This window comes from Phascolarctos cinereus, unplaced genomic scaffold (assembly GCF_003287225.1).
Source record: "Phascolarctos cinereus isolate Bilbo 61053 unplaced genomic scaffold, phaCin_HiC Scaffold_4;HRSCAF=312, whole genome shotgun sequence".
Taxonomy (NCBI): domain Eukaryota; kingdom Metazoa; phylum Chordata; class Mammalia; order Diprotodontia; family Phascolarctidae; genus Phascolarctos; species Phascolarctos cinereus.
This window is the reverse complement of record NW_027555847.1, coordinates 407,537,502-407,563,714: the sequence shown is the minus strand read 5'-3', so window position 1 is coordinate 407,563,714 and position 26,213 is coordinate 407,537,502. Positions and strand designations below refer to the sequence as shown.

At 33.2% G+C, this 26,213-nt stretch overlaps 1 protein-coding gene across 1 annotated transcript in view; it reads left to right on the top strand.

Moving 5' to 3' along the window:
• The window catches only part of SEMA5A (semaphorin 5A), a 627,229-nt gene extending 603,206 nt beyond the window's left edge, over window positions 1-24,023 (top strand). Inside the window, 7 exon segments of the mRNA XM_021004419.2 lie at window positions 12,881-12,930; window positions 12,932-12,964; window positions 12,966-13,053; window positions 15,250-15,405; window positions 17,076-17,123; window positions 19,251-19,462; window positions 21,873-24,023. Coding sequence (XP_020860078.1) covers window positions 12,881-12,930; window positions 12,932-12,964; window positions 12,966-13,053; window positions 15,250-15,405; window positions 17,076-17,123; window positions 19,251-19,462; window positions 21,873-21,992 — 707 coding nt within the window. The 3' untranslated portion in view covers window positions 21,993-24,023.
• Window positions 24,024-26,213: the final 2,190 nt, after the last annotated feature.

The following is a 26,213-nucleotide window of genomic DNA, read 5'->3' as shown; positions in this document are numbered from 1 at the left end:
GCAGTAGCTAACATCCAAGAATGGAATCAAACATCGATATCAACTCAAGCAATAATATGTCAACAAAAAAGCATAAAAAATAGACGTGTTTTTGGAATTGGGTAAGTTTATGATAATACCTCGGGAGAAGGTCATCACCAGCAGAAATTACAGATGGATTATCCTTAGGGAGTCTGGGATTAGAGATAGGTACAGTTTATGCAGGCAAAGAAAATGTCTTTACTTTCTACTCCAAACTGCAGAAATTTTGAACCTTTCAAGAAATAACCTGGTAGCCAAAATGATGTACTTGGAGATCAAAATATTTCATAAACTAACATATAACAAATCTCCATAAGACAAAAATAATATTCAAAATATCCTTAAAAATTCAATACATACTGGATGCAATAAGATCATTGTGAGAGAAATTTGCCCACAATTTTCAATCCACACAAATTTAAAATGAGTGTTCTTAATAGACAGAGAAACTATGTGGGAGTAGCATGAAATATATAGCCTATCTGTGTTGTGCTGCCTGTTACTAGAGTTCTCCTAGAGTTGCTTTCAGTAAACCTACAGAAGATGAATGTATATTCCAATATTTTATTCCATTAGAAAAAGCAGATATTTCCTCCACTTGTTCAGTAGTCTGTAGAACATGAAGTACAAAAAAATAACAGAGCTTTATATTTGGATTATTTCTATTTGAACTCCATCAAATAAGATGAGAATGATTTTAATAATAACCAATAATTAATAATTTTAATGTATGTTATAATAATTATGTGTAATAAATACTAATACTCTCTCCTCACATGATCCATATTGATAAGTAAGTCCAAACTTCTTAAGGATGATTCATCAGAAATTTCTGGAACCTGATTCTGAATTACCATTGTAAACCATAATAATATTTGTCTCAAAGTTTTTAAAAGGCTTCTTCTTTCCATAATAAGAACATTTTTTCTCCTGTGGTATTCATCAAAATAATGTTTCTACATATACAATCAAATTTCATAAAAATTAAGATATATCTTAGTCTTTCTCCATAGATCTCTCTGTTTCCTCAATAAAAGGCTGATTCAGCATTAAGCACTTCAGGTCCTGCACAACAAAGGAAGAGAAATCAGATGGTCTTCTGTTGCTAAGCAACATTCAAAAAAGATGAAAGCCACCACAGAGTTTTTACTTATTCCCTCTAAAACCTAATGCATCAAGCACAAACTCCTTTGATTAAATTTAACGATAATTGTCTTTCATTGTTGTGAAGAACAGTTCGAGGAGAAAAAAGTTATATGTTGGATAGTATATATGTAGAAGATGGACTTTCAGACTTTTCATCAAGATTTGGGTAGGCAAGCATATGAGCTCTGAACAACCAACCAGATTTTAATCCAGCAAGTATCTACATAGTGTCAGTCTATATGCCAAATAATAACACATTTTTTTTAATTACACATTTTTAATTTCTTGGATATTTACTTGTTCATTTGGAGATGCTAGTTTGATAATCATTGCAGGAAGGGAAAAAAGGTTCTAATTGAAAGCAACATACTGTGAATATGAGAAAAGTCAAAGATATAGTCATTTCACTAGAGAACTTTATAGTCTGGTTGGGAAGCTGAGACTTTCACAGAAGAAAAAAAAATGGAGGACAGTATTGGACAACTATAATAAAAAGCTGAATTGTATAATCTCTGTGAGAACTCATCATGGCATGAAGATGGCTCTGAGTTCTGGAAGGTGATGCCTCTGGGTTATAAAATTCTTCAAGTCCAAACAAGCTAAAAAGACTTTTAATACAGGCTCTGGGCTAGACTGGTGTATTCTATATCCCACAGTGATTGGCATAGAGTAAGTTCTTAATAAATACTTATTGTTTGATTCATTGATTGATTAATTGCGTGTCTATTGCTCCAGGCAGCCTAGTTAAGTTCTCAGACTCATTTATCAGTTAATCATAGCATAATTATTTTTTTTTTGGCAATGGAAACTCTCAAAAACCATCTAATAAATCATATAAGGTTTGAGACTTGCATAGGTGGAGAGAGTACCAATACTAGTGAAATTACAGATTACTAAAATTTTGAAGACGTAATTTGTGTGGCAGAGATTATGTTAAATTAGAATTTCAAATAAAGGAGCACCAAATCAGCACCAAATCCTGGAATGTTCTCTAGAGTAGAAGAGTCCACACACAGGTCATACACCATGCATTCATGACACACAGATACTTAAGAAATGTGTTCTGATAACAATATGGTTTGCTTAGTTTTGACTTACTTCATATTGTTGAAGTACCTTTTTTTTTGTTATTCTCTTGCTATTTTTGTTGGTAGTTTCAGACTCAAATGTAATATCTATTTTAAGTCTTCAGTACTCACAAATTTACTTTTGAATCTTTGTATTTTTCTTCAGAAAGACTCATTAATCCAATGACTTTCTAAAAGGATAAAAACAACAACAACTAGGGGCAGCTATGTTGCACAGTAAATAGAGCTCTGGCCTTGGAGTCAGGATGATCTGAGTTCAAATCCATCCTCAGACACATGACACTTAGTAGTGGTGTGACCCTGGGCAAGTCACTTAACCCCGATTGCCTCACCAAAAAAAAAACAAAACCAAAAAACAACAACAACCACGGCTAAAAAGCATGTCCTAAAAGTCTTTTGTTGATGCTTCAAAGGCTTCAAACTACACTTTAACTTTTGGGACACCCTATATAGTTCACACAATGTGGATCTTCAAGTATTCCCCCTGTGGACTGGTACATGAGATTTAAGGATTCTGGATCTCACTAGAACATTAGAGCACTAAGTTGGGATCCAGAACTTGTTTTCTTCTAATCCCTGATCATCTTTTTCACAGCATAATCTTAGGCAAGTCTTATCATCTGCACCTCCATATATTCTCTACTAAGAAAAAAAAGAATACTTGCCTCTGCTATCTTCCCAGAAATTGTTATAGAAATATGGACAAATGGACAGCTTATGAGAAATTGCTTTGAGCTCTTTAAAAGAAACATGGCATTGTAAAATCTGATGTGTTGTCATCTTTATATATAATGATGAGTCTTCTCATTACTAATAGCCAGGAAATTCAGAAGACGTAATGACTCAGGCCATTAGGAAATTATCATCTGGCCTATGGTAATAATGGAATAAGTGGTCTAAAAGTGGGTAAACTTTTTCCTGAAAGATGAAATGTTTTAGGGAGGAATAATTTGGGCACATAGAAGACTAGAGTCTTTATCTTAAAAGCATATAGGGTAAGGAAGTTGTTTATTAGGGATACTATAGCAGGTAATATTGTATAATCCACTTTATCTGAGAAACTTGGTTTATAGAGTGGGTTCAAGAAGTTTTTAAATGAAGTGAGATAAGGCAGTATTAGGGCAAAGCAGATAGTGCTGGACCTGGCTTCACAGATAAGTGAATTCAAACACTAGATCTCATCCTTGCTAGCTGTATGATCATACGGAAATTACTTAATGTCTCAGCCTCAGGTGACTACCTAAAACAACATATCTGTTAAGTAAAAGATGAGAGAGAGAGAGAGAGAGAGAGAGAGAGAGAGAGAGAGAGAGAGAGAGAGAGAGAGAGAGAGAGAGAGAGAGAGAGAGAGATCCTTTTGACATAGGTAATTTCTACAGCAATAAAATCTCATGTCAGCAGAGAATTCTGCATTATCAAAGTGAGACGAGCAGATGGGAGGTAGAAGTCAATGATATTCCATGCTTTAGGGACCCTGGGAAAAATGTGGAAGGCTGAGAAAACAGTGCAAAATTTTTATTGTTGTTTTGTTTTGCTTTATGTCAAGCAAGAAAAAGGGAGACAACATCACAATTTTTTTTGTTCTATTGAAAGCAACCATTTCCCACAAATTTAGCTCTGAGGATTTTTAAATTGAAAGAGGAAATACTTATCATGATATATAGTATTTATTTTGACCCTTGCAAATGGAAAAGTTTTAGCAACTGGATCATGGTTGCAGATATACTCAGACTTCAAGGACTACCTTCCATTTATTTGTGCTACCTTCATTCTGGCTCCAGAACTCTTCCATTTCCCCTACATGCCTGCAATATGATGTTGAGTGTAGAATTCTAAATGTAAAAGTATATATGGAGGAAAAGTGTATGAATAAAGTGTAATCATGAAAGGGATTCGTCTAAGTAATGGTTTCAGTATCTCATGGGAGAATACATATATCAGCTACTGGTTAATTATTTTTTAAGAGAATGATGATGAAATATACATGAGAATACATGATCAGATTGCCACCTTACTTTGTGTGCTAGAACCAAGTAAGTATTTAATAAATGATTGTCAAATGAATTTGTAAATGAACCAGGCTTTTAGCCAAAAATATCTGTGATTTAAAGAGATAAGCTTCATTGGTTTAGATAAATCAAAAATACAAAACATCTCATTCTCTACTGACACTAGCTGTTACTGCATATGTGCAACATATTCAAACTGCATACAAAAGTAGAGTTCTTCAAGGCATACACAAAATAACCACCAGGAAAAAGATGATATCTCAAGTTTTACTTGACAGATATCTATCTTAGATTGAATTCTTCCTTTGTTGTTTTAAGTTATCAATGATTTCATTGGTGTCAATATCCCATCTCGCAATGCAAAACACAGAACTTTAATGCCTTTTCATCCTCTGCTATTCTATTTCATTGCCCGCCAAAAAAGTTCCATAAAATTCCTGAAACTTCAATTCCATTTTGGGGAAGGGAAAAGAAAGGCAAAGAGTGAGATAATATAGAGGTTATCAATATTCTGTTTTATCTAATACTTGCTACTATCTCACCAATCATTATCTCTTTTTTGGTTATAAGAAAATTCATCGAAGCCTCAATCCACTTATTTTATACAAATTTGGAGTAGCATAGTATAACCTTATTAATAACTAATAATTATTGTTTTAAATTTGTGAGAATTGCCTTGCTAATGTTGACCACAAAATGAATTATCATGACTACAAAATCAACCTATGGAGACATGATGATTCTGCTTTTCCCTTTGTTTTTGTCTTTTTAATTTTTTTTAAGTTTTAATTATCATTGATGAGAAAATGTAGTTAATTTTTAAAATAAAATAAGAAAACAGATAAGAAAAGAAATAAAAATGAGTATACAAAGTTCAAATCTGATTGTTTGCAGATCGTTAAAAAAAACAAAGCGAATAATGGCATAATAAAACAATAAGATAGCAACCAAATTGTTTTATTTGTTTTCCTTCACCCTTTCTAAAATTTGGCTAGTTTTCATTGCTATTATTGTTTTAATTTACATATTATTATCATTATGTTGTTCTTTTTTCTTTTTTTTGCTCTTTATTATTTCCTATTAATCTTCATATCTGTCTTACAATTCTTTGTTTTTATCATTTCTTATGATATCATTACATTATATTGCTATACTATGTTTTATTCAGCCATTCCCCAAGAATTGGACTATTACTTTGGTTTGTTTATTATAATTAGCTAAGTTATAGCTAAAGGCATAGTAGATTGAGATGCAAATAATAAGTTAAGAAGACCTGGACTAAAGCCCTTCTCCTACAACTAATAATAGCTAACTTTTATATGGTGTTTATGGTTTGTAAAGTGTGTATTTATGTTATATAATGCATATATAGTTATATATATATAATATATGTCTTATACATATTGTAAAGTATATACATATGTTTACATGCAATGTTATGTAAGTTGCAAAGTTACATATGTGTGTATATGATTTATTAAATTCATGCTCTGTTTATAATATATTAGCATGCCTTTCTTCCCAAGGCCATATCAGCTTTGGATTTCAGCATCTTTTAACAACCTTGCCAAGTCTATGAGTGTAAAGTAATATCCTAATGTTATCCTTCGATTATTAGAGAATGTAAATACTTTTTAAAAAATATGGCAATTGATCATGCACACTTTCCCAACTCCTTTTTCTTACTAAGAGGCTAGTGTCCTGCTGTGGCAAGTGTCCATTTGGATGAACAGCAGCAAGTGGATGAGTGGTTATTACTGCATCAAGTATAAATAAGCACCTCAAGTATAAGTAGATAAGCATTTGTTAATCACCTTCTTAGTGCTAGGAACTCATTGCTCTGAAACTTATTGCATGTTCAGTACTGGGCTAAGCAGTGGAGAATACAGAATACTTCTTTTTTTCAATGTGGCAATTGATCATGTGTTTCTTCCTTTGAGAAGTATCTTTACAGGAAAATGATAATTTGTCAATTAAAGATTTATCCTTATTCATAGGAATTTTGGCAAATTTCTTGTTTGGATTTCAGACTTTTCTCAGAATTATTTATTGAAATGATTTCCCTCATCTGTTTCTTTCCTTCTTGTTTTGAATACGTTGCTTTTTTTTGTGCAAAAGGTTTTACTTTTCTGTAATCTATTTCTAAGTCATGAACAGTTATTTTCTCTTCCCATAATGGTATATAATAGTTCACTGTCCTCCAATACTTATGATGCTTTCATATTCAAATTTGAAAGATGAGGAATTTACTGTCATTTATTTGGTGGTATATACATATATATATACACACACACACATATATATGTATGTATGCACGTGTGTATATATGCCAACTCCTATTTTATGATGAATTGCTATGTAATTATTCTTATAGTTTTTTCTTTCATATAGAATTCTTTTCCAAGTATTTGTGATCTCAGGTTTATAAAATATTAGTCTACTATATGTACATGATTCCATATCATGATTATTCCATTCCACCAATTTTCTGTATTATATTTTTGTTCTAATAAGTATAGCAGCTAGTTGGCACAGTGCTGGGTCTGAAGTCAAGAAGACTCATTTTCCTGAGCTCAAATCTAGCCTCAGACACTTACTAGCTGTGTGATTCTTAGCGAGTCACTTGACTCTCTTTGCCTCAGTTCCTCATCTGTAAAATGAGCTGGAGAAGGAAATGGCAAACCACTCTAGTATCTTTGCCATATAAACCTCAAATGGGGTCCAAAAGTGTGAGACATGACAAATACCTGAAAATAACAACAACAACAACAACAACGAAGTGAGTATCTGGCAGCTAAATTATATAATAGATAGAGCCTTATTCTCAGGAAGACCTGAGTTCAGATAAGGCCTCAGACCCTTACTAGATGAGTGATTCTGGTAAAGTCACTTCACTTCTCTTTTCCTCAGTTTCCTTCCTTAGGGATAATAATAGCATCTATATTAAAGAGTTGTTGTAAGGATCAAATGAGGTAATTGTAAAGTATGTAGCATAGCATAGCATCTGGCATGTGGTAAATACTATATAAATGTTAGCTATTATTATTATTACTATTAATAATTATTACTACCATAATCATCATTATTATTATCTGAAGCATCCCATTGGTGTTTTGATTAATATTGTAATAAATCTATAAATGATTTTGAATAAGATAAGGATTTGTCACAAAGCAGAGCTAGAGAGTAATGAATAGAAATAGCAAATTATCCAATTTAGTCTAATACACACACACACACACACACACACACACACACACACACACACACCCCAAAAGCAAAACTTCCTAACAAACAGTGGTACCCAGAAGTGCAACATATGGCCTCAGGACTGGTAAGCTCTCTCTTTATGGAAAGCTTCAAGAAGACAGTAAAGGTTGGAGATGTTGTAAAAAGGATTCTTGGGCAAGCATGAGATTCACCAGGTCACATTTAAAATCTTTTATAACCCTTGGATTTTGGGAAGTTTACCATGTCTTTATCAATGTAATTTGACTTTTAATATATCTCTTAGTGGGTAATTCATTTTTAAAATTATAAATGTTACCTTTAATTTTGATGATTTCCTTTTTGGGTGTGTTTTGAGAATACTAACTTGTTGAAATTCCATTTTTTTAAACTAGAAACTCAACTCATTGCTCACATGCTGTTTCCTCTATCTTATTAATACAAGCTCACAGGGATGTGAATTTGCCTCTAAAGAGTTATTTTTACCACAACAATTTTGATATGTCTATAATTTCTTCGCCTTTTGTATAATTTAGTATTATTTAACAATTCATTTTTAGTTACCTTCTAAGGTTGCATTTTTTTAATCATATTTCCTCTTAACTTTAAAAGTAATTTTTAAAACTCCTGCCATTCTGAAATTATATATAATTGATTAACTTCTAGGGCATGTTCAACTTTTTAAAAAAATGTTCCATCTATTTTAGTAAAAAGAGAATTCTGTACTATCTCTCATTAGCTATTTCCATAAACTTTCTAGATCTCCCCTTTTATATTAAAGTCCCTAAATTCTTTCTAGCTTATTTTTCTTTCTGATTGCAATGCAGTCAACAAACATTTATTAAGTGCCTACTGTGTACAAAACACTGTGCCTGGAATTGCGAATTCAAAGGCAAAAATCACATTATTTCTGCCATCAAGGAGATTACACAACATATGCAAGGATACATATACAAAGATAAACATGTACATAGTAAATCAAAGAGAGTTGCCAACTTGGAGATAAAGAGAAGGCTTCAAGCAGAAGGTACTGCACTGAGCCTTGCAAAAGTTAAGAATTCTGAAGAACAGAGGTGAAGAGGGAATGAAGTCCATGAATGAGAGATGACTTGATCAGTAAAGTATAATTTGATTAGAACACAGAGTACCTAAATGTCAGTAATGTGAAATAAGGTTGAGAAAGTTTGTAGTCAGATTATAGAGTGCCTTTTTTCATTCTTTTCTTTTTTTTTAAAACTGTACTGGGGAGTTATATTTTATCTCAGAAACAACTAGAATTTGTCACACTCTTTTTAGTGAGGTAGTAAAATTATTGTTTATCTGTCTAAATCCTTTCATGATTCAGTTAATTTTTGCTTTAAAATTTTAGTTTCTATGTCGTAAAGTGTATAAAACTTTAATACTGATTTTTTTTCATTTCTAAGCTTGCTATATTTCCCCTATTTGATCAAATATCCCTGCCTGTCTCTTTTAACACTTCATAATTTTAATTTAGCTTTTCAAATATCAAGATCATATCTATTCTTTTTTTAATCAGGTGAAGCATAGTAAGTGCTATTATTACTGGCTATATACATTTTTATGTATGTGTCTCTAAATTATGTTCCTTTTAGGCAGCTTATTGTTGGATTGTGAGTCAATTGTTTCATGTTCAAGGTTATAATTCTTAACTTTAATTTTCCCTTGCCCATATTTTCCATCGGTTTGATCAGTAAGGAATATGAGCTAAGTTATTAAACTAGCTATCCAATCCTAACCTTAACCTAACATAGTTTCTCAATTTCTGCTATGGTCTTGAGGTTTTTCAAAATATTTAACTTCCTTTCCTTTCTCTATGTCCTTGAAAATTTGCTTTGAGATTATATTCTCTTCATTCCTTTATTCTATTTATCTGTGGTATATATAAACAAATTATTATTATATTTGTTCCCATCTTTTTTGCTTTTTTAGTATTTCTACATTTTTTATTTTTAATTTGTCACCCACCCCAGCAAGGCTGTTTGTATTATTTTGTCATTAAACCAATTTTGCTTTAGGTTGAAGTATCCAATAATCATTCCAAAGGTTTTGTTGCTTTGAAATTCCATTGTGTTTATTAGTAGGATTTACTTGTAGCAACATTCCTCTTCTCTCCTGTCTCTTTATGTCACTGGCTGGAGTCTAGTTTTACATCTAGTTTTAGAATTATTGGTTTGATTCAATTAATATATTTCAGTTCAATTAAAAAGTTGTTTATTTAGTGCCTACTCATGCCCACCACCAAGCAGAGTATCTTTCACTATGCTTGATAGATGTTTATTGAATTAGATTGAATACTATGTGCAAGGCACTGTGATGAAATATGAGGGAAAAATTCCCTTCAGAGGGCTCACAGTTAATTTTGGGAGCTTGAATAATATTTGTCACTTCCCTACTATTAATCAACTTAATCCCACAATAATATATACCATGTAGACATCTTGTTATTTCCTTCTCTTTCACTTAATTCTGTTATCAATAAACTGAAAACATTCTGTTATGAAATTGTTTTCAGATGCTAATGATTTTGCTTTATAGAGTCAATGATCAGTAGCTGAGTGAACTCTTGCACTGATAATATTTATATTAAGAAAAATAAAGTTCATTCAGTATGTATGACTGTTGTAATAACTACAGATTCATGTCTTTGTATACAAATAGCAAGAGCCAGAAAATACTTACATCCACTATTACAACCTTTAAGAAATGTCTGACTTTGTCTGATCCTCACATTATAACAACATGTATGTTATCCAGTGTGCACACATGGATATCAATCTCTCTAGAAGTTTCTGTCTACATGACCTCCCCTTCCTTATGAGGACTTGCCCTAAGAATGCATCAAAATAAATACATAACTAGACCTCAACCCAAGCATTTCTAGTATATCATATCATAAGCATTATCATATAATACCATATTATATCATATCATATATCATATCATTATCATCTTTGTAAGGTCTACCTAATGCAAACACACACACATGCAAATACCTCATTCTTTTTTTCCCCCTTTTTTAACCCAAACCTACTTAATTCAAGCAGGACTCATATGCCATGGTTTTAAGGCCTTTCACAATTCTATTTCCCATAATCTGGATTCTCTTCTGTTTTTCATGTTCTTCTCTAAAATGGGGCACCCAGATGTTTAGTTTACTCTAGAATATGTTTAGTCACTAAAATTTGTTATAGTGTTTGTAAACTATATTATTTTCTAGAATTTCTGGAAAAGGTCACTTCTTTAAGGAGGAAGAAATTAATTTCATAAAATTTATTGATTATCTTGACTGGGTATGCTATAGCTTGACTTCAGAAGAATTTTCTTGACTTTTGTCTCACCACTGGATTTTAATGACTAGAGGAGAGTGTGAGGTTGACGACTTTGCTCTGCTTCTCTGCCTCACTTAAATCTAAGGAGAGTACTTTTTAAATATATATTTGAATATATATGCATATATAAATATAATATATATAACATACATATAGGAGATTATATACATATATATATGAATATACTAGATAAAGCTAACCCATCATATATAATCAAATTATATGTGTTATGGCTTCCTTCACCAAAGTCCTACTCTGATTTGTTATCATGGAATAGATGTGATGCTGGACTCTTGGATGAAGTCTTTGTCAATGAAATAAAGGTCTAGTAAGTCCTAAGAAGACAGAAAAGCCTGGGAATGCCCCATATATAGCCTAAGGACTAGCCTATGTCCCAAGAAACTCATTATTGAGGCAATATTAACTTCATCGTCAATATGAAATCAATAATGGAAAACAGATTCAAGAATACGAAGAATTTTGTAACTTGTACAACTTCAAAGCATTCCAATATTAGTTAGATAAATTCACAGATCTACTTTAGTAAATAAGAATGGCTGTGTTTCCATAACCCCTGCAGTATTTATTTTCCCTTATCTTTGCTGTGTTATATCTATTGATACATATATGTGTGTGTATACATATATATGTGTGTATATGTGTGTATACATACACACATATAGATGCATAGATCTATCTTTAGACATAGAGATCCACGTTTGCATAGTTAAATGTTATTTTGATTTCTCTTGTTAGTGGTTTTGAATACTTGTTTAGATGGTTGTTGCTAGTTTGTAATTTGTTCTTTTGAAAACTACTTATTTGAGTATTTGGAGATGGAATGGTTCTTATAGATTTCAAATATCATACTTATCAGAGATGTTTAATGAAATATTTATATATGTATATTCTTCTAGTAATACTGATTTTTTACTGTCAAAGCTTTCAAATAAAAATTGTCAATTTAGCCCTATATAATTTTTTATACTATGTATTCTCTAGAGCTGTGGAAGATATATCTTGCAATTCTCTTCAAGTTTTTAAAATGATGTGACTTTTAATATTTACATTGTTAGTCTTTTAGAGTACAATATAGTATATAGCATTAGGCAGCTATCTAAAAATACCCCCCACCTTTTCTAAACATATTTTCCACTACTTTCCTGCTTATAGCAATTCTTGTCATATAAAGTGATCCTTCCCAGGCAGATTTTGTTCTTCTGTTTGTCAGTCAGTAACCTTGTATAAGTTTTTAAATGAACCAGGGATTGTAGTAAGTGCTGGAGATATTAAGGCAAGAGTGAAACTATTCCTTCCCTACGAAGCTTACATGTATAACTTGGGCATACTAACTAGTTAAGTACCACTGATCTGAGATCACAGTGGCTGATGACTTCCTCCAATTCCTGTCCATTATTTGCTATCTACTTTCCTGACTTTTATTTCTTTGGGGTTCTCTGACTTCTCAATAAATTGAATTAGTTTCCCTACCTACTTATTCAACTACCTTTTCAGAAGAGAAGGAAGATTGTGGTACAATGCATGCATCATTGGCTCAGGAGTCAGAATGCCCATATTCAAATCCTAGCTCAAAATAGGAAGTTGAATTAGAGGGTCTCTGATGTCCCTGAGTCACTCTATATCTGTGGTTCTGTGAACCCAAATCAAGCTCCCCATTCCATAGCTGTAGTGTGTACCCTAATTTTAGCCATACAACAAAGTCACATAACAAAGAATATTGAGAGTCTTTTTTTGTTTGTTTTGGTTTTATTCTCAAATGTGCCGTTCTCATCTCTCCCACCTAAGTTCAAGCTTCTTGTTGCATGTATGTGTATGCATTTGTTTGTATACATATGTATATGTATATTTTCTTTTAAAAATCAGAACAGTGTTGTTCTGAGTATGCATGTTCAATAAACATTTGTGGGATTAATAATGAAAAGGAATAAATGAGTGAATTAAAGTTTGGATGAATTAGAAAAAATAAATCACTTGAATTGGAAAAATAACAGCTTGTATTTTTGTAACTCCTTCACAGTTGATGGCGTTTGGTCTTGTTGGTCACCGTGGTCAAAATGCTCAGCCACCCTGTGGAGGTGGTCACTACATGAGGACCCGTTCCATGCACAAACCCTGCCCCAGCATATGGAGGAGACATATGCCTTGGGCTCCATACTGAAGAGGCCCTCTGCAACACACAACCATGTCCAGGTAAACTTTTAGCCTAGTTCTCTTCCTACTGATGTTATTGTTGTTCTGGATACTACTACCTACAACTCAGTAAATCATAGATTAAGAAATTCAGTATCACCTACTTATATTTGTCTGCTATATTAACTGTATGCGATAATGTTGTTCTTGTCAGAATTTGTTATTTCACATTCCCTCTTTTGTGGGAACATTAAAAACTCCATTTCATCTTAAAACACTTCCATATGAAACAACTTAAAAATTTTCTTATTTTTTATTGGTTTTGTAAATGATTTGGGAGGAGGGGACTCAAGACCTACAATTTTATCTATGTATGGGCTCCAGGTAAGGAAATGACTTTTAATAACATAGATAGGAAAGATTCTTACAATCTTCGTAATTTGCCTAGGATGCTAAGAAGTTAAGTGATTTTCCCAGGGTCACACAGTAAGTGTCTGAAGTCAGATTTGAACGCAAGTCCTCCTGATTCCAGGGCCAGTGCTCTATCCACTGTACCACCCAGCTTCCCCTCTCAATAATTCTTTACTGGTTTTTTTTTTTGTGTGAAATTATGTCTACATTATAAGAGGCATGAAGTCTTCATTAAAGAGCAATGCAATGACTGGGCAGCTTGGGAAAAGAAAACAAAGAAAAATAATATATCGAATTAGATAAGAAGAGAACACATAACGTAACGAGATTATGACAGAACATGAAATTAAATTTACCTAGAGATATGATCTGAAGTAAAAATGTAGGAATTTGTTGCTAAAACCTGTGAAGCCTGGTCAGCCCTTGATATACCATGTCAGAGTCATGTATTGGAAGCATTGAACCTGGAAGACTTGCTAGTATGGCTTTTAGTTAACTTAAATCAAGGAATTTTTTATAACAAAGGTTTTGTTTGAACTTCTAGGATATGTAGATGGTTCACCATAAAAATTATACATTCTGTTTCCCAGCAATTTCTTTCATATTATAACCAGCTAGTGGTGGTCCTTGTTCCCTCATGTTTCATGCCTGTTTCGTCTCTCCTTTTGTGCATATTGAACTGAAACTAATATATATTTTTAGTATACCTATTTCCATACTATGTTTTTCATTCTTTTAGAGGAGGGATTGTCATTTTATTTATCCCAGTACCTCACACATAGCAGGGAATTTATGAGTAGAACTGTTATGGGGGAAAAAAATGAAAAGAGGACCATGAAGTTGCATAAGACTAATGTAAGTCCTTTCCTTCCAGTTTTGGAGCAGACGTTTTGTCTTATTTCCAAGTGTCAAAGGCAAAATTAGATTTCTTTTTTTCCTAGTACATCCAAAGATTCAGGAGGGCAAAAGAGTTACTATTTTTAATGTTTATTTTTGTGAACAGAAGGTCCACAAAATTTATGTTTTGATCATAAGAATTCGTAGGATTTGATTCTTACAGCTTAAATTAATAGCAAAATTAGCATCATTTCTTTCACTTCCAAATAGTCAATATTAGAAACACTAGCAAATGTAGTATATTAGATCAGGTGACTTAATGGCCCTTTGAATACTGGCCATGACCAGGGTCCTGTCCTTGTAATCTCTAGCTACTGAGTGGGGATTTTAGAGTAAATGGCCTAATGGTAGAAATGGGAAAAATCATATCGTTTGATGTACAGCACAGCGTTTCCTACATTAAGTGAATAGAATTATTGTTTATAACTAAAGATAAGGGCTGTTGTGGTAACTGAAAACTTCAATTCCCTTTCTAGGGCTTTCTCCATAAGAAAGAGTTATTGTCTTGATTTTGAAGTTTAGCTCTGGAGGAATTGTTAGCGAGACATTCTAAAAGGATTGATCTTTTTTCACATACACACATACACTGTGCAATAGAGTGTGTTGCTTATTTTGTGCCACAGTACTGATAGTTCTTGCACATTAACAATTGCAGAGGCAAATATATTATCATACTATTGGCCAAATACAAGTGAAAGCACTCTAAATAAATTAGAAAAAAATAAAATAAAGTGTATGAAAACCTATATTTTGTGTGGGTTGCCTTTATTTAGAACCTTGCTTAGACATCATGCCTTCTGTTTGCTCATAGGCCTTAACATTAAATTGGATAATCTTACTGGCAACAAATGAAAATAAAGGCATGATTTTATGCCTTTTCTTTTGGCGGATTAGATTCTAATGTGAAATATTTCCTGTCCCTTCTCTTTCTCCTTCTGGCTCTTGCAGATAGCTGGTCTGATTGGTCAGACTGGTCTGAGTGTGATTCTTCTGGAACTCAATTCCGGGTCCGTCAGTGTATCATTTTATTTCCTGTGGGCAACCAATGTTCTGGAAATACCACTGAAAGTCGGTCTTGTGTTTTTGATTCCAATTTCATTCCAGGTAAGATTAAGGATATCTATCAAGTATACAAATTCATTTGTAATTGTAAAACATTAAATGATTGATAGGTCTGATATCTCTTTTGTTTTTAAAAATATTAACAAAAAGTAACAATGGTTCCATCAATTCTTGTGGAGATAGATAAGAAGATAGAGTATTGTCACAGTTTGTGTATAATTTCTATATACATATATACACATATAGCTAGATATGTGCACAATATTTTACAATATGACTTTAGCTCTTAATAAAGGCAATCAATCCTGATAAAAAGTAAGATATATTGAATGAGTCACTTATCTGTGCAACAAATATTTATTAATATTAATCATTTAAGTTAATACTAAGTTAAATATTTTAAATAGTAGAAGCTGGAAAATCTCACTGCTATTTGTAGATGACATTAATAGAGTCAAACAATTACAGCTTAAGAGTTTCTACTCCAACTTTCTTATTTTACAGGTGAAGAAACCAATGCTCAAGGTGCTTAAGTGATTAACCTAAGGTCACAATAAAAGGCATTGCTTGGACCTTAAACCAGAGCTTCTAACTCCAAATCTAGTTATCATTCCACTGTGCCACACTGCCTTTCTAGGCATAGTAGAGCAATTATATTAGAGAATAGGCTAAGTCCTTTATGCTGTTGTACTGAGAGTAACACACACACACACACAAACATTTGCACATATATACATATGCATGTATACATAGGCACATATACATACATACATGATGTTTTTACCCAATATATAAGTAAACCTTTAGAATGAAAATGTGACACTTCAAGATTATATTATATTACTAAATCACATTCCTGCTTTTTCTTTATATATATGACTAAGATCATCCTATTTGGGAAAGGGCCATCATCTTTAGCTATATTCAACATTTCAGTACATTGTAGATGCAGAGCCACCACTCTTCATTTTAATATAATCAAAATTTTAAATTTTATTTCTAATGCATGAAAAAATAAGTGTAGAACATTCCAGAATTCCCTCAATAGTCTTGTCCCCTTGGGGCATTAAAACAGTGAAATAGCTTCAAATCCTATTGCTATCCCACTTGTGATTCTGGATGTGACGTTACATAAAGGAGGAAGTGAAAATGTTTGTCTGATAAACTCCTTTACTTGGACTGATAATGGCTTCCTTTGAACTTTTGTAGATTGATTCCACACTGCAGGAAATATGTCAATTTGGGTTTTATATAAAAGTAGAGATCTAAGGCAAGAAATTGACAGGCTATGACTATTCACAGTTTCACAGTTGGTGATGGACAGTTTAGCAGAAAAACCAACAAAAACTCTAGGATTTTTTTGAAATTAATCTTGTATATTCAGCTAAAGGGAAGGTACTTCAAGTATCTGATCTGTATGATAGTGCATTTTTTCCAGTCAAGGTAGTCTCATTAATTATTGTTTGATAACCAAAGAAACCCTATGCAAATCAAAACAATATCCAAAGGGCAAAAATAGATAAGCAGCATAATTCATAATTTTCATATAAAGTTTGTGCATCCTTTCCAGTATTCTCTCTATCAAGGATGGTCTTTATAATAATCAAAATTGTTAGAATTTTACTTAAAGTGTCTCCTACATGCAACAACATCAACAACAACAAAAAACAACAGAAAACCCTGGATATATTATATATTGTTTGTCCTTTCAGAAATATCCGTAGCACGATCCAGTAGTGTAGAAGAGAAAAGATGTGGTGGTAAGTTTTTACTCTTTGTTAATGTCAGATTCACTTATTTCTATATTTTCTACCGCACTATTTTTCCTCCCGTGGGTTCCATTTTGCTTTCATTCTTGTTGGCTAACAAAGGCAGACTCTGAGTTACTAAAGACACTCTAGAGGCCAAGACTCCCTCTGAGTCAGCAGTCATATTAATGGAAAATAATTTGTAAATACATGATGCCTTCAGTTAGGTGTCCTATGAGTAAAGTTGAATTTAAATGATTTATTCAATTTGCAATCTCAGTCAAAGTCAGAGAAAGCCTCAAAACTCAAAACCTGACTGGATGAAGATGGAACCATACATTTCTACACCGTATATAGAATTCCCTTCCAAAACATGTCAAATTTTGGCAGCCCAGGGAAGTTCTAAGAATAAAATTAGGTTACCTGTTCCTGTGCCTTTAAAGCTGGTGGACTTCTGAGAGTCCAATGATGAATCACTTTGGGACAGAGAATAATGTAAGAAGGAATACATTAATGTTGAATCTGAAAGACTTTAGGAAGAGTCTGGGTCACTCAACATTTTATATAAGTTTCTTTCCTTGGAGGCAGGTAGAAGGATACTTTTCCCTTTTTTTGTCTAGGAAGAAAGTAAGGTTCAAAGAAATTAAGAGGCTTGGACAGATATATACAAATAAGCATTAGATCTAGGGACTAGAACTCAGTTCTGATGGTAAGCCCTATGTTACTTCCTGATTCTGATGATAACAATATAGCTAATTTCCTGAATTCCTGAGACCCTTGCAGATTTTCTCTGTTGGCATGGGAGGGACAAATCAGATTCACTTCTGAGATGAAATTTCCATGTTTTTCATCAATAAATTGATGGCTATAGAGGCTGAGATTGTTCCTTAAAGCAATTTAAATGACAATGGCATAGTATTTAGAGTATTTCCAGCTTCAAGAGTATAATAATAGCTCCCTTTTATAGAACATTTGGACCTTTACAAAGCACTTTCCACAAAATAGTCTTCTGCAGTAGTGCAAGGATCCAACACTCACATCTTCCCCACCCCCCCCACATGACAGATGAGGGAAATGGACTATAAAAATGACTTAAACAGTGTCATAAAGTAAGAGTCAAAATCCAGTCAAGACTTGAGTCTTCTGACTCCAGAATTCAGTCTTTTACTGGGACAGTATTATATTGATGTGATTTTTAGAATGTGAATTATGGCTTGGGAAGATTTAGCCAAGGAATCACTTGCCAACAGTTTCGTGTTCCAGATAAATTGGGGTGTGTGTGTGTGTGTGTGTGTGTGTGTGTGTGTGTGTGTGTGTGTGTATTGGGGTGGGGATGATGCAGCATTTTATTGCATGTAATATTCTGTTATCCAATCTTCATCTGAATTTTGTTTTAAAAAAGTTTTTCACCAGCTTGAAATCTATCAGACCCCTTAATAGTTTTGGCATTATTAGTAAAATCTTTCAGAGGTGTTGTTTTGTTATTAGCCATGATACAAAGCAGTTCTAATACAGAGATAAGGACAAGTGAGTTAGTAATAGCTGAAAGGCTTAATATTTATAATCCAATAAATATAACTTAAGAAAAAAATCAGAGACTATTAGAAGGGATAAAGCACTGAATCTATACAAATCTGTTAAAAATCTATTATGTACAAATAGGTTTGGACAGCTTTTCATTTTCAGTGAATTTACATTAAAATACAAAATTTAAAAGGAAACTCTTCATGAACATTTAAATGCCTTTGTTCAATGTCATCAATGCATTTTCTTAATCAGATTTAATAAATGATACTTTGAGGAAAAAGCACATTTCTTAGAAGCTCTATAAATACAGAGTAATTGCACTAGGAGAAAAAAAAAGGAGTGATCTTTTATGAAGGCTAGAAAAAGAGGGATTTTTGCTAGGGTGTTAAATATTTAATGGTATGTAAAAGGCAGATTATAATCCTTAAGAGCATTGGCTTGGAATATACTTGCTCTTGAAGGAAACAGTGTTGGTGAGCATGACATTGTAAAGGAAGAGACTATAATTTCTTTTATTTTGGGAGAGCCCCAGGATTTCTGTCATCTGAGGACTTTGTGCTTTTATACATGTCTGAATGAAATATAATATTGCTTTGGCTATATCCTTTTCAGAGTTCAACATGTTCCATATGATTGCAGTGGGATTAAGCAGCTCTATTCTTGGTTGCCTCCTTACTCTGCTCATCTACACATACTGCCAGCGATACCAGCAGCAAGCCCATGATGCTACTGTCATCCATCCAGTCTCACCAGCTCCTCTTAATACAAGCATAACTAACCACATCAACAAACTGGATAAATATGATTCTGTAGAAGCCATCAAGGTAAGAAATTGGAAGAGACAGTATGAAGGCAACAAATATATATATATATTATATATATATATATATATATATATATATATATATATATATATATATATATATATATATATATATATATATATATATATATATATACATATATATATATATATGGTGTATATTGTGTGTATATATACACATATCTACAAAATGAAAGATTGAGACAATTATCTACGGAATTCAGATTTCAAGAATCTTTGCTTTAACTTTTTTAATTGTATTAGGTGAGAATAAGTGAGACAGATTGAGAGAAGGAGAGGGAGAGAGGATAAGAGTATAGCATCAAGGTACAGTAAGACAGCATCAAATGAAGACTTGGTAAATATTTGAAATCTTTGTGAAAAGTCAGAAAATAGTAAACCTTAGTAAAAAAAAATGTGCTCATCACACTGAACTCTGTATCTCCTATATCCCAGACATCCTTGTATATTCAGTAGTGAGTTACAGAATTAGAGTAAATTCCAGCTATGCGGAAGTGGGTAAAATAAGGCTATTCATAATTAGAGGTAACCAAAAAGGGAAAAAAAAGATTTATGAGTTCATTTCATGAAAGAATACTTAGGTAGAATTCTGGCACACTTCAGAATTTCATAAAATAAATATTTCATGGGACTCTATTTACAAGTTCACTTTTCCTAATTACTTTAAAAAAATTAATACTGTGCACTTTTCCATATCAAAAGAATGATGCCAGCCTATAGAGGCTAGCAAATGACCCACTAGCCTCACTAGAAGTATCTCCTCTTTATAGCTGAGGGGATAGAGAAATAACAATTGACTTTATTTGCTATCCAAAATAACAGTTGCACAAGTCAGAAGGCTCTGAAAGCTGTTGATGAGTTCTCTTTCCCACTATATCATATCATATAATTGAGGAGAATTCCCTTTATTGATGGATATTATACATGGACATTCCAAATAGGCTCATTGATTCCCTTTCATTATTAGTGTTTCAGTTATTCATTCTCAGAAGTTTATTTTTTCCCTTCTATTGCTAAATGGTTCTCCACCATTGTTTGTTCCATGAGCACCTCTATCTTAAGGACAGTTTGAATCTCTAAATCTTTGTGTCACTGTTTCCTGAATTATCTTTGTTTTTTTTTTCCTCCCTATTAGCAGCAGTCCATCCTCACTTGGGCTAAGACTTTACAAGTTTGCTCTTTACATGGGTTTCCTAATATACTAGCAGCCAGAATGAGTGAAGTAAATCAACTAAGTTAGATGAAAAAAAAAAGACTATTAATGACATGGTTATTTCTGAGCTGTGTCCCTGGAGAAGGACTAACAGGAGAATTGAACTATACTTTACTCATACATAACTGGGTCATAGATCTAGGATTAGAAAGGACTTCAGAAGTCATCTAGCCTGACCTCAGGAGACTGAGGCCCAGGCAGGTTAAGTGAATTAAACAAAGTTATATAGAAAATAAGTATCACAGATGGAATTTGAATACATGTACTCTGATTCCAAAGCCAGTGATCTTTTTCTTCTACCACACTGCTTCTAAGAGAACACTCTCATAAAAGTTTTACATAAAGCTAGAGTCTAACATGTCATTTAAGGGTCATTGTTATTAAGGGCATATCAGAGCTAGAATTAGGGCACAGAAAAACTAGAATTGTAACCAGTCAGCAGATTTCACCAGGACCTGACTATTTTGATATTGATGATTAGGAATGCCATTTGTATGAGATATTTGTGTTGATTTCTTTCTGATCTTTCATGAATCATCAGATAGCTGTCAAAGTACATTTCATGGAATTGACAGGGACAAGAAAACAATTCCTGGCATCAATCCTTATTGCTTGGGGCTTCTAAATTCTGATTCTCTAGGAATAGGCACATTATATTAGAAAAGTGTGGAAGAAGCATCTAATAGAGAGAGGACAACTGCAGAAAAGGCAAAGAAAAAACAGTGGAAAGATGAAGATTGAGGTTGCTTGGGAAAAGATGAGCAGATTATCACAAGCCTCTTCATATAAGGTACTATGAAGGCCACTAAGCAGGTAAAGAACCAAGCAATGTTACACATTTCCATTCTTCAGGACTCATTGGAGTTAGCTAAACTTTCTAGTAAATCACCTCAGTTCTCTTCCAAATAAAGTAATTTACATTTCTTAGTAGTTACTGACTTCAAGTGAAATTTCAAAAGGATATTTTAAGGAATAGAATCCTACTAGAAATTCTTTTTGACAGTTAAGTGTCTCATGTTGTTTATGATCTGGAAATAAAAAAGGTGGCAGAATATTTTGTTATTATATTTCCTCTGTGAACTTATATGAGAACACAAGTTCTCTGCTAAAGGGCTGCTCCTTACTATAATATCTTCCAGAAATATAACTTAATGGGTTTTTTTTATCCTTCTTACAGGCATTTAACAAAAACAACTTGATCCTAGAGGAAAGAAACAAATACTTCAATCCACATCTCACTGCAAAGACCTATTCTAACGCCTATTTTACAGATCTCAATAATTATGATGAGTACTAATAGATCTCATATTTTTGGTCTCTTGTAATTCCCCAGTCCCCCAAGGCCTGTGCTACATGACTGCTTCAGAGATGAAGTTTGGAGATATTTCAAGCACACTTCAAGCCATCAGTGTCCCATTGCTCCCAAAAATACATACCCTATCACAACAAAACCTGTGTGACATCATGAAAATTTGGTCTCCAGCACCTGTTCATAGTTGAATGAGCCATGAGAAATACTGTTTGTCGCTGTGTGTGAAGTTTTCTAATTGTGGTCAGTCAAATTTCTCTAACAAGTTGAGGATTATTTTCTTGAGCTTTTTTGTAATTGTGCTACCTGCCTTTGGGGATTCCATTAAGTACACTACCATTGGCTTCCGTTAGGTGTGTCCTTTCAAGATATTTTAGAAGAGGAAAATGAGTAATTAATGATGAGTCCCTCTAAATTGAAGTATTTAGATCTACGTAACACTGGATAAAATGCTGAAGAAAAATTTTACTGTACAGATGTATCACAGTGACTCCAGATGTTCCCCAATCTAAAGAATGTTCAGACTGGAATGCTTGGAAGAATCTCTCTCTCTCTTTTTTTTTTTTTTGGATTGAAAATGGAATCTAGCCTGAGTAAGCCAGGAAACATGAGATGACTTATGTCTACAAAGAAGATTACATGAACCCTTGAGACAACTCAAGCTTTTATCTTGTCACATTAATTATTTTTGTTGCAAGTTGGGGAAGAGAGTAGAAAGATGAAGTGCAGATTCAGTTTGAAAGTTTCTGCATGTTACTGGTCAACTAGTCTTCTTGTAACATTTGGATGTGCATGGCATTCCGAAGTCCTCCCCTCCATGGTGTTTGCATAAGGGATCCACACATCTGGTTCATTGAAACACTCAAGGAGGCCAAAGCATGAACTTACCAACTGCATAATAATTGACTTCCTTGACTGGCTTGGGAACAAATGGACAGAGCAGAACTACTTTTCTGATTACAAATCTCTGTTTTCCAATGCCTATTTTTTAACAAATATCCAAAGTGCGGTTGTGTTATGAAAGGCAATTTTTGCCATCCTCCTAAAGTATTTGATATATGTTAATCAACCCCTGACAAAAGCATTAATGATGTCGTTTAAAGTGGGCTTCCTATAAGCCAGATGCTGTAAATAGTTAATACGATCTAAGTTTTAAGCCGCCATCATGTTGTGCCTGAAACTTCAGGTAAGGGGACTGATAACCAGTCTACTTTCGGTGCCACTGCCCTTGTTTTCACAGTACCTTCTATTGTTGCAGCATGTCAACCTACATCTGAGGCAATTAACTTCAAGGACTGCCATACAGAGACAAAGAAATGCCTGTTAATTGGTCCTGAGGTTCTGAGCAATGTTTATTGATAAAAGAACCATTTCAGTGCTTTAGTATTTAGCACTATTCACAGACATTTCCCAGAAAGTTGAAAAAAGCCAAATTATTTGGATGTAAACAGATGCTACACAACTGTTGTACTGTGTAATGATATTTGAACAATTTCTTTTAAAGTGAAAATAACAGTAAAACATACTTCACCTGAACAGCTATTAGCATTCTGACAAAAAGAAAAGCAAAACAAAACAAAACAAAAACACAAACAAACTGATAAACATATGCAGAAATTACATCTAGTAGAAAATCAACCTCAGTACTGGCAATACTGCACTGCAATGATATTGAATGATATAGATTCTTTTTAAGGATGTGCACGTGGGAATGTCTTATTCTGTAAAGATCAAAGCAAAAAATTTAAGGTTAGAAAAGGCCCATGATCTACCATGTAATGCTATTAATTGAGAAAGGTTTCTCCTCTATGCATATTTTCAACAACTTCTCTGTAGTAAAGTTTTAAAAGGCAGATGATCTCTGGGAATTTTATGGCATCTGTGTGCAGTGCCTCCAGGATGCTTTTCCAATGATGAGCTCATTTTGTATCGTATTTGTTATTTGGCTGCATCATCAGATTGTGCTGTGTGTATGTGGATTTACATTTAGTGAATGAAACAGTCAGAACAGCTTCCTCATTGTTTATTCTATTTGTGGTGTTTGTTTTGATTCTTCATAGAAGACTCAGCCTATCCTGTCACTTCTCCATAAGGACCAAGTGCTGTCCCTGGGTAGTCCTTTATTTCATTTTTCCCTCTGAGTGAGTTTCTTGCCATCTATTTTTTACCCTAAGAAAAAAGAAAATTAATGCTTCAAGTTCAATAGACTAGTTGGAAAAAGGTTTTAGAATGATAGCCAATCTGGTATTATAATCAGTCTTCTGTAGCATCTGGGGAAAAATAACAGAATTTTCACATAAATAACATACAATTCTAAAGATACCCACTGCCAAAAAACCTTTACTCTTATTTCCTACAGGCTATTCAAATAGAATCTTTCTTGCATTCTGCATTTTGCAAATTTTGAATAGCAGTAATTAGATTAGAAAAACTAAAATATATATATTTCTTGAAATATTTTAGCCATATGTGATTTTTTAAATTTTTTTCCAGTAATTTTATAGTCATGTCATATGTGTGTGTGTGTGTGTGTGTGTGTGTGTGTGTGTGTATATATATATGTATATACATATATATATATGCTTTACACATCATACCTCTTGTTCATACACCCACACAATTTGTCCACACAATAATAACTGAATACCACTAGCAAAAAGCACTTACATACACTTGTTCTTTTTTATTATAAAGCATTGATCTTCTGCAGAAACTTTGAGGAACAGCTTGACCTCTTTTTTTCCTCGTACAACTTGATTTTCTTTTTCAACTGCGGGGTGGGGAGAGGCAGAGAATTGGAGTCACAACCCACACTACCTTGATGATATATAGTGTTTTGAATCTTTGGGAGAAAAGGTGACATCAAATGATTTTAATCAGAGTTCCTGTAATGATATTCAAATTGATTAAAATGGAAAGTCAGGTGAACCTCACTATAAAGCTGGCTTTTAGTCTTACAATTTGGATTCTCTTGTAGTCATTCCTGCTAATGTTCAAAGTCAGTCTCTTCTAACGTGATGTAGTGGTTAGAGTACTGGACTTGGAGTTAGGAAAACTTAGGTTCAAATCACACTTCATCCATACACTAGATGTGTGACCCCATAGGAGTCACTTAAGTTCCTTGGGCCTCAGTTTTCTCATATGTAAAATGACGAGTTTGGATCTTATGGCCTCTAAGGTACCTTCCAATTTTAAGGCCACAATCTAAATCGTCATCTAATATCTATGCTAACAATTCATAGACTAGATGAAAAACCAAATTCTAACATATCATCTTAATATGTATATTTTCCAAATAGCTCTGAGGATAGGTATATAAGGAAAAGTGGACATCATCCATTAGCAATTTAGGAGAGGAAAATCAAAAAGGAGCTTGAGAGATCATATAGAGGTCTGATCCACTCTCTTGCTAGATAAGGGACGGTCATGTGGTAATTGTACTTAATACATACATAGCTATATTTAATTGCATCCTAAGCACGTCTGTTTTTATGCTTTTAAATGCTATATTAGCCATGTATACTTCCTTTGAATTACAGAAAAATTTTAATAATTTTAATCAAATGTTTTTTAATTAGGATTATAGTTTTCACATTGGAGCAAGAGAATAGTGTTTACTTTTGTTATTACATTAAATATCAGTGAAATTCTAATGAAATTGAGAATAGAAGGTACAACGTGTATTATTAAGAACATCACATCCCTGAAACAACATCTTGAGCAAGATATACAAAACCCATTTCAATCATCTGCAAAAAGGATTCATTAGCCTGAAATCTAAAATTATGCAAACAGAAAAGGAACAAGTGTAAAGAAAATGCTGGGGGCAGGTAGGTGGTGCAGCGGATGAAGCATTGGCCCTGGATTCAGGAGGACCTGAGTTCAAATCTGGCCTCAGACACATAACACTTACTAGCTGTGTGACCCTGGGCAAGTCACTTAACCCCATTGCCTAGCCAAAGAAAAAGAAAATACTAATAATTTTCATTTTAACAATTTAAAATCCCACTGGAACATTTTATTTCTAAAAAATAAAATCCAGTGATAACCCTAAAGAGAAGTAGAAAATGTCATCATTTGTGCATACCTTCAAGGATATTCTTTAATCATTGAATCTGTGAGATCTGACACCAAAATGATACTATTTAAATGGAGGTCATCTTTATTTTACCAGTTGACCTCTAAAACAAATATATTTAAGTGAAGATT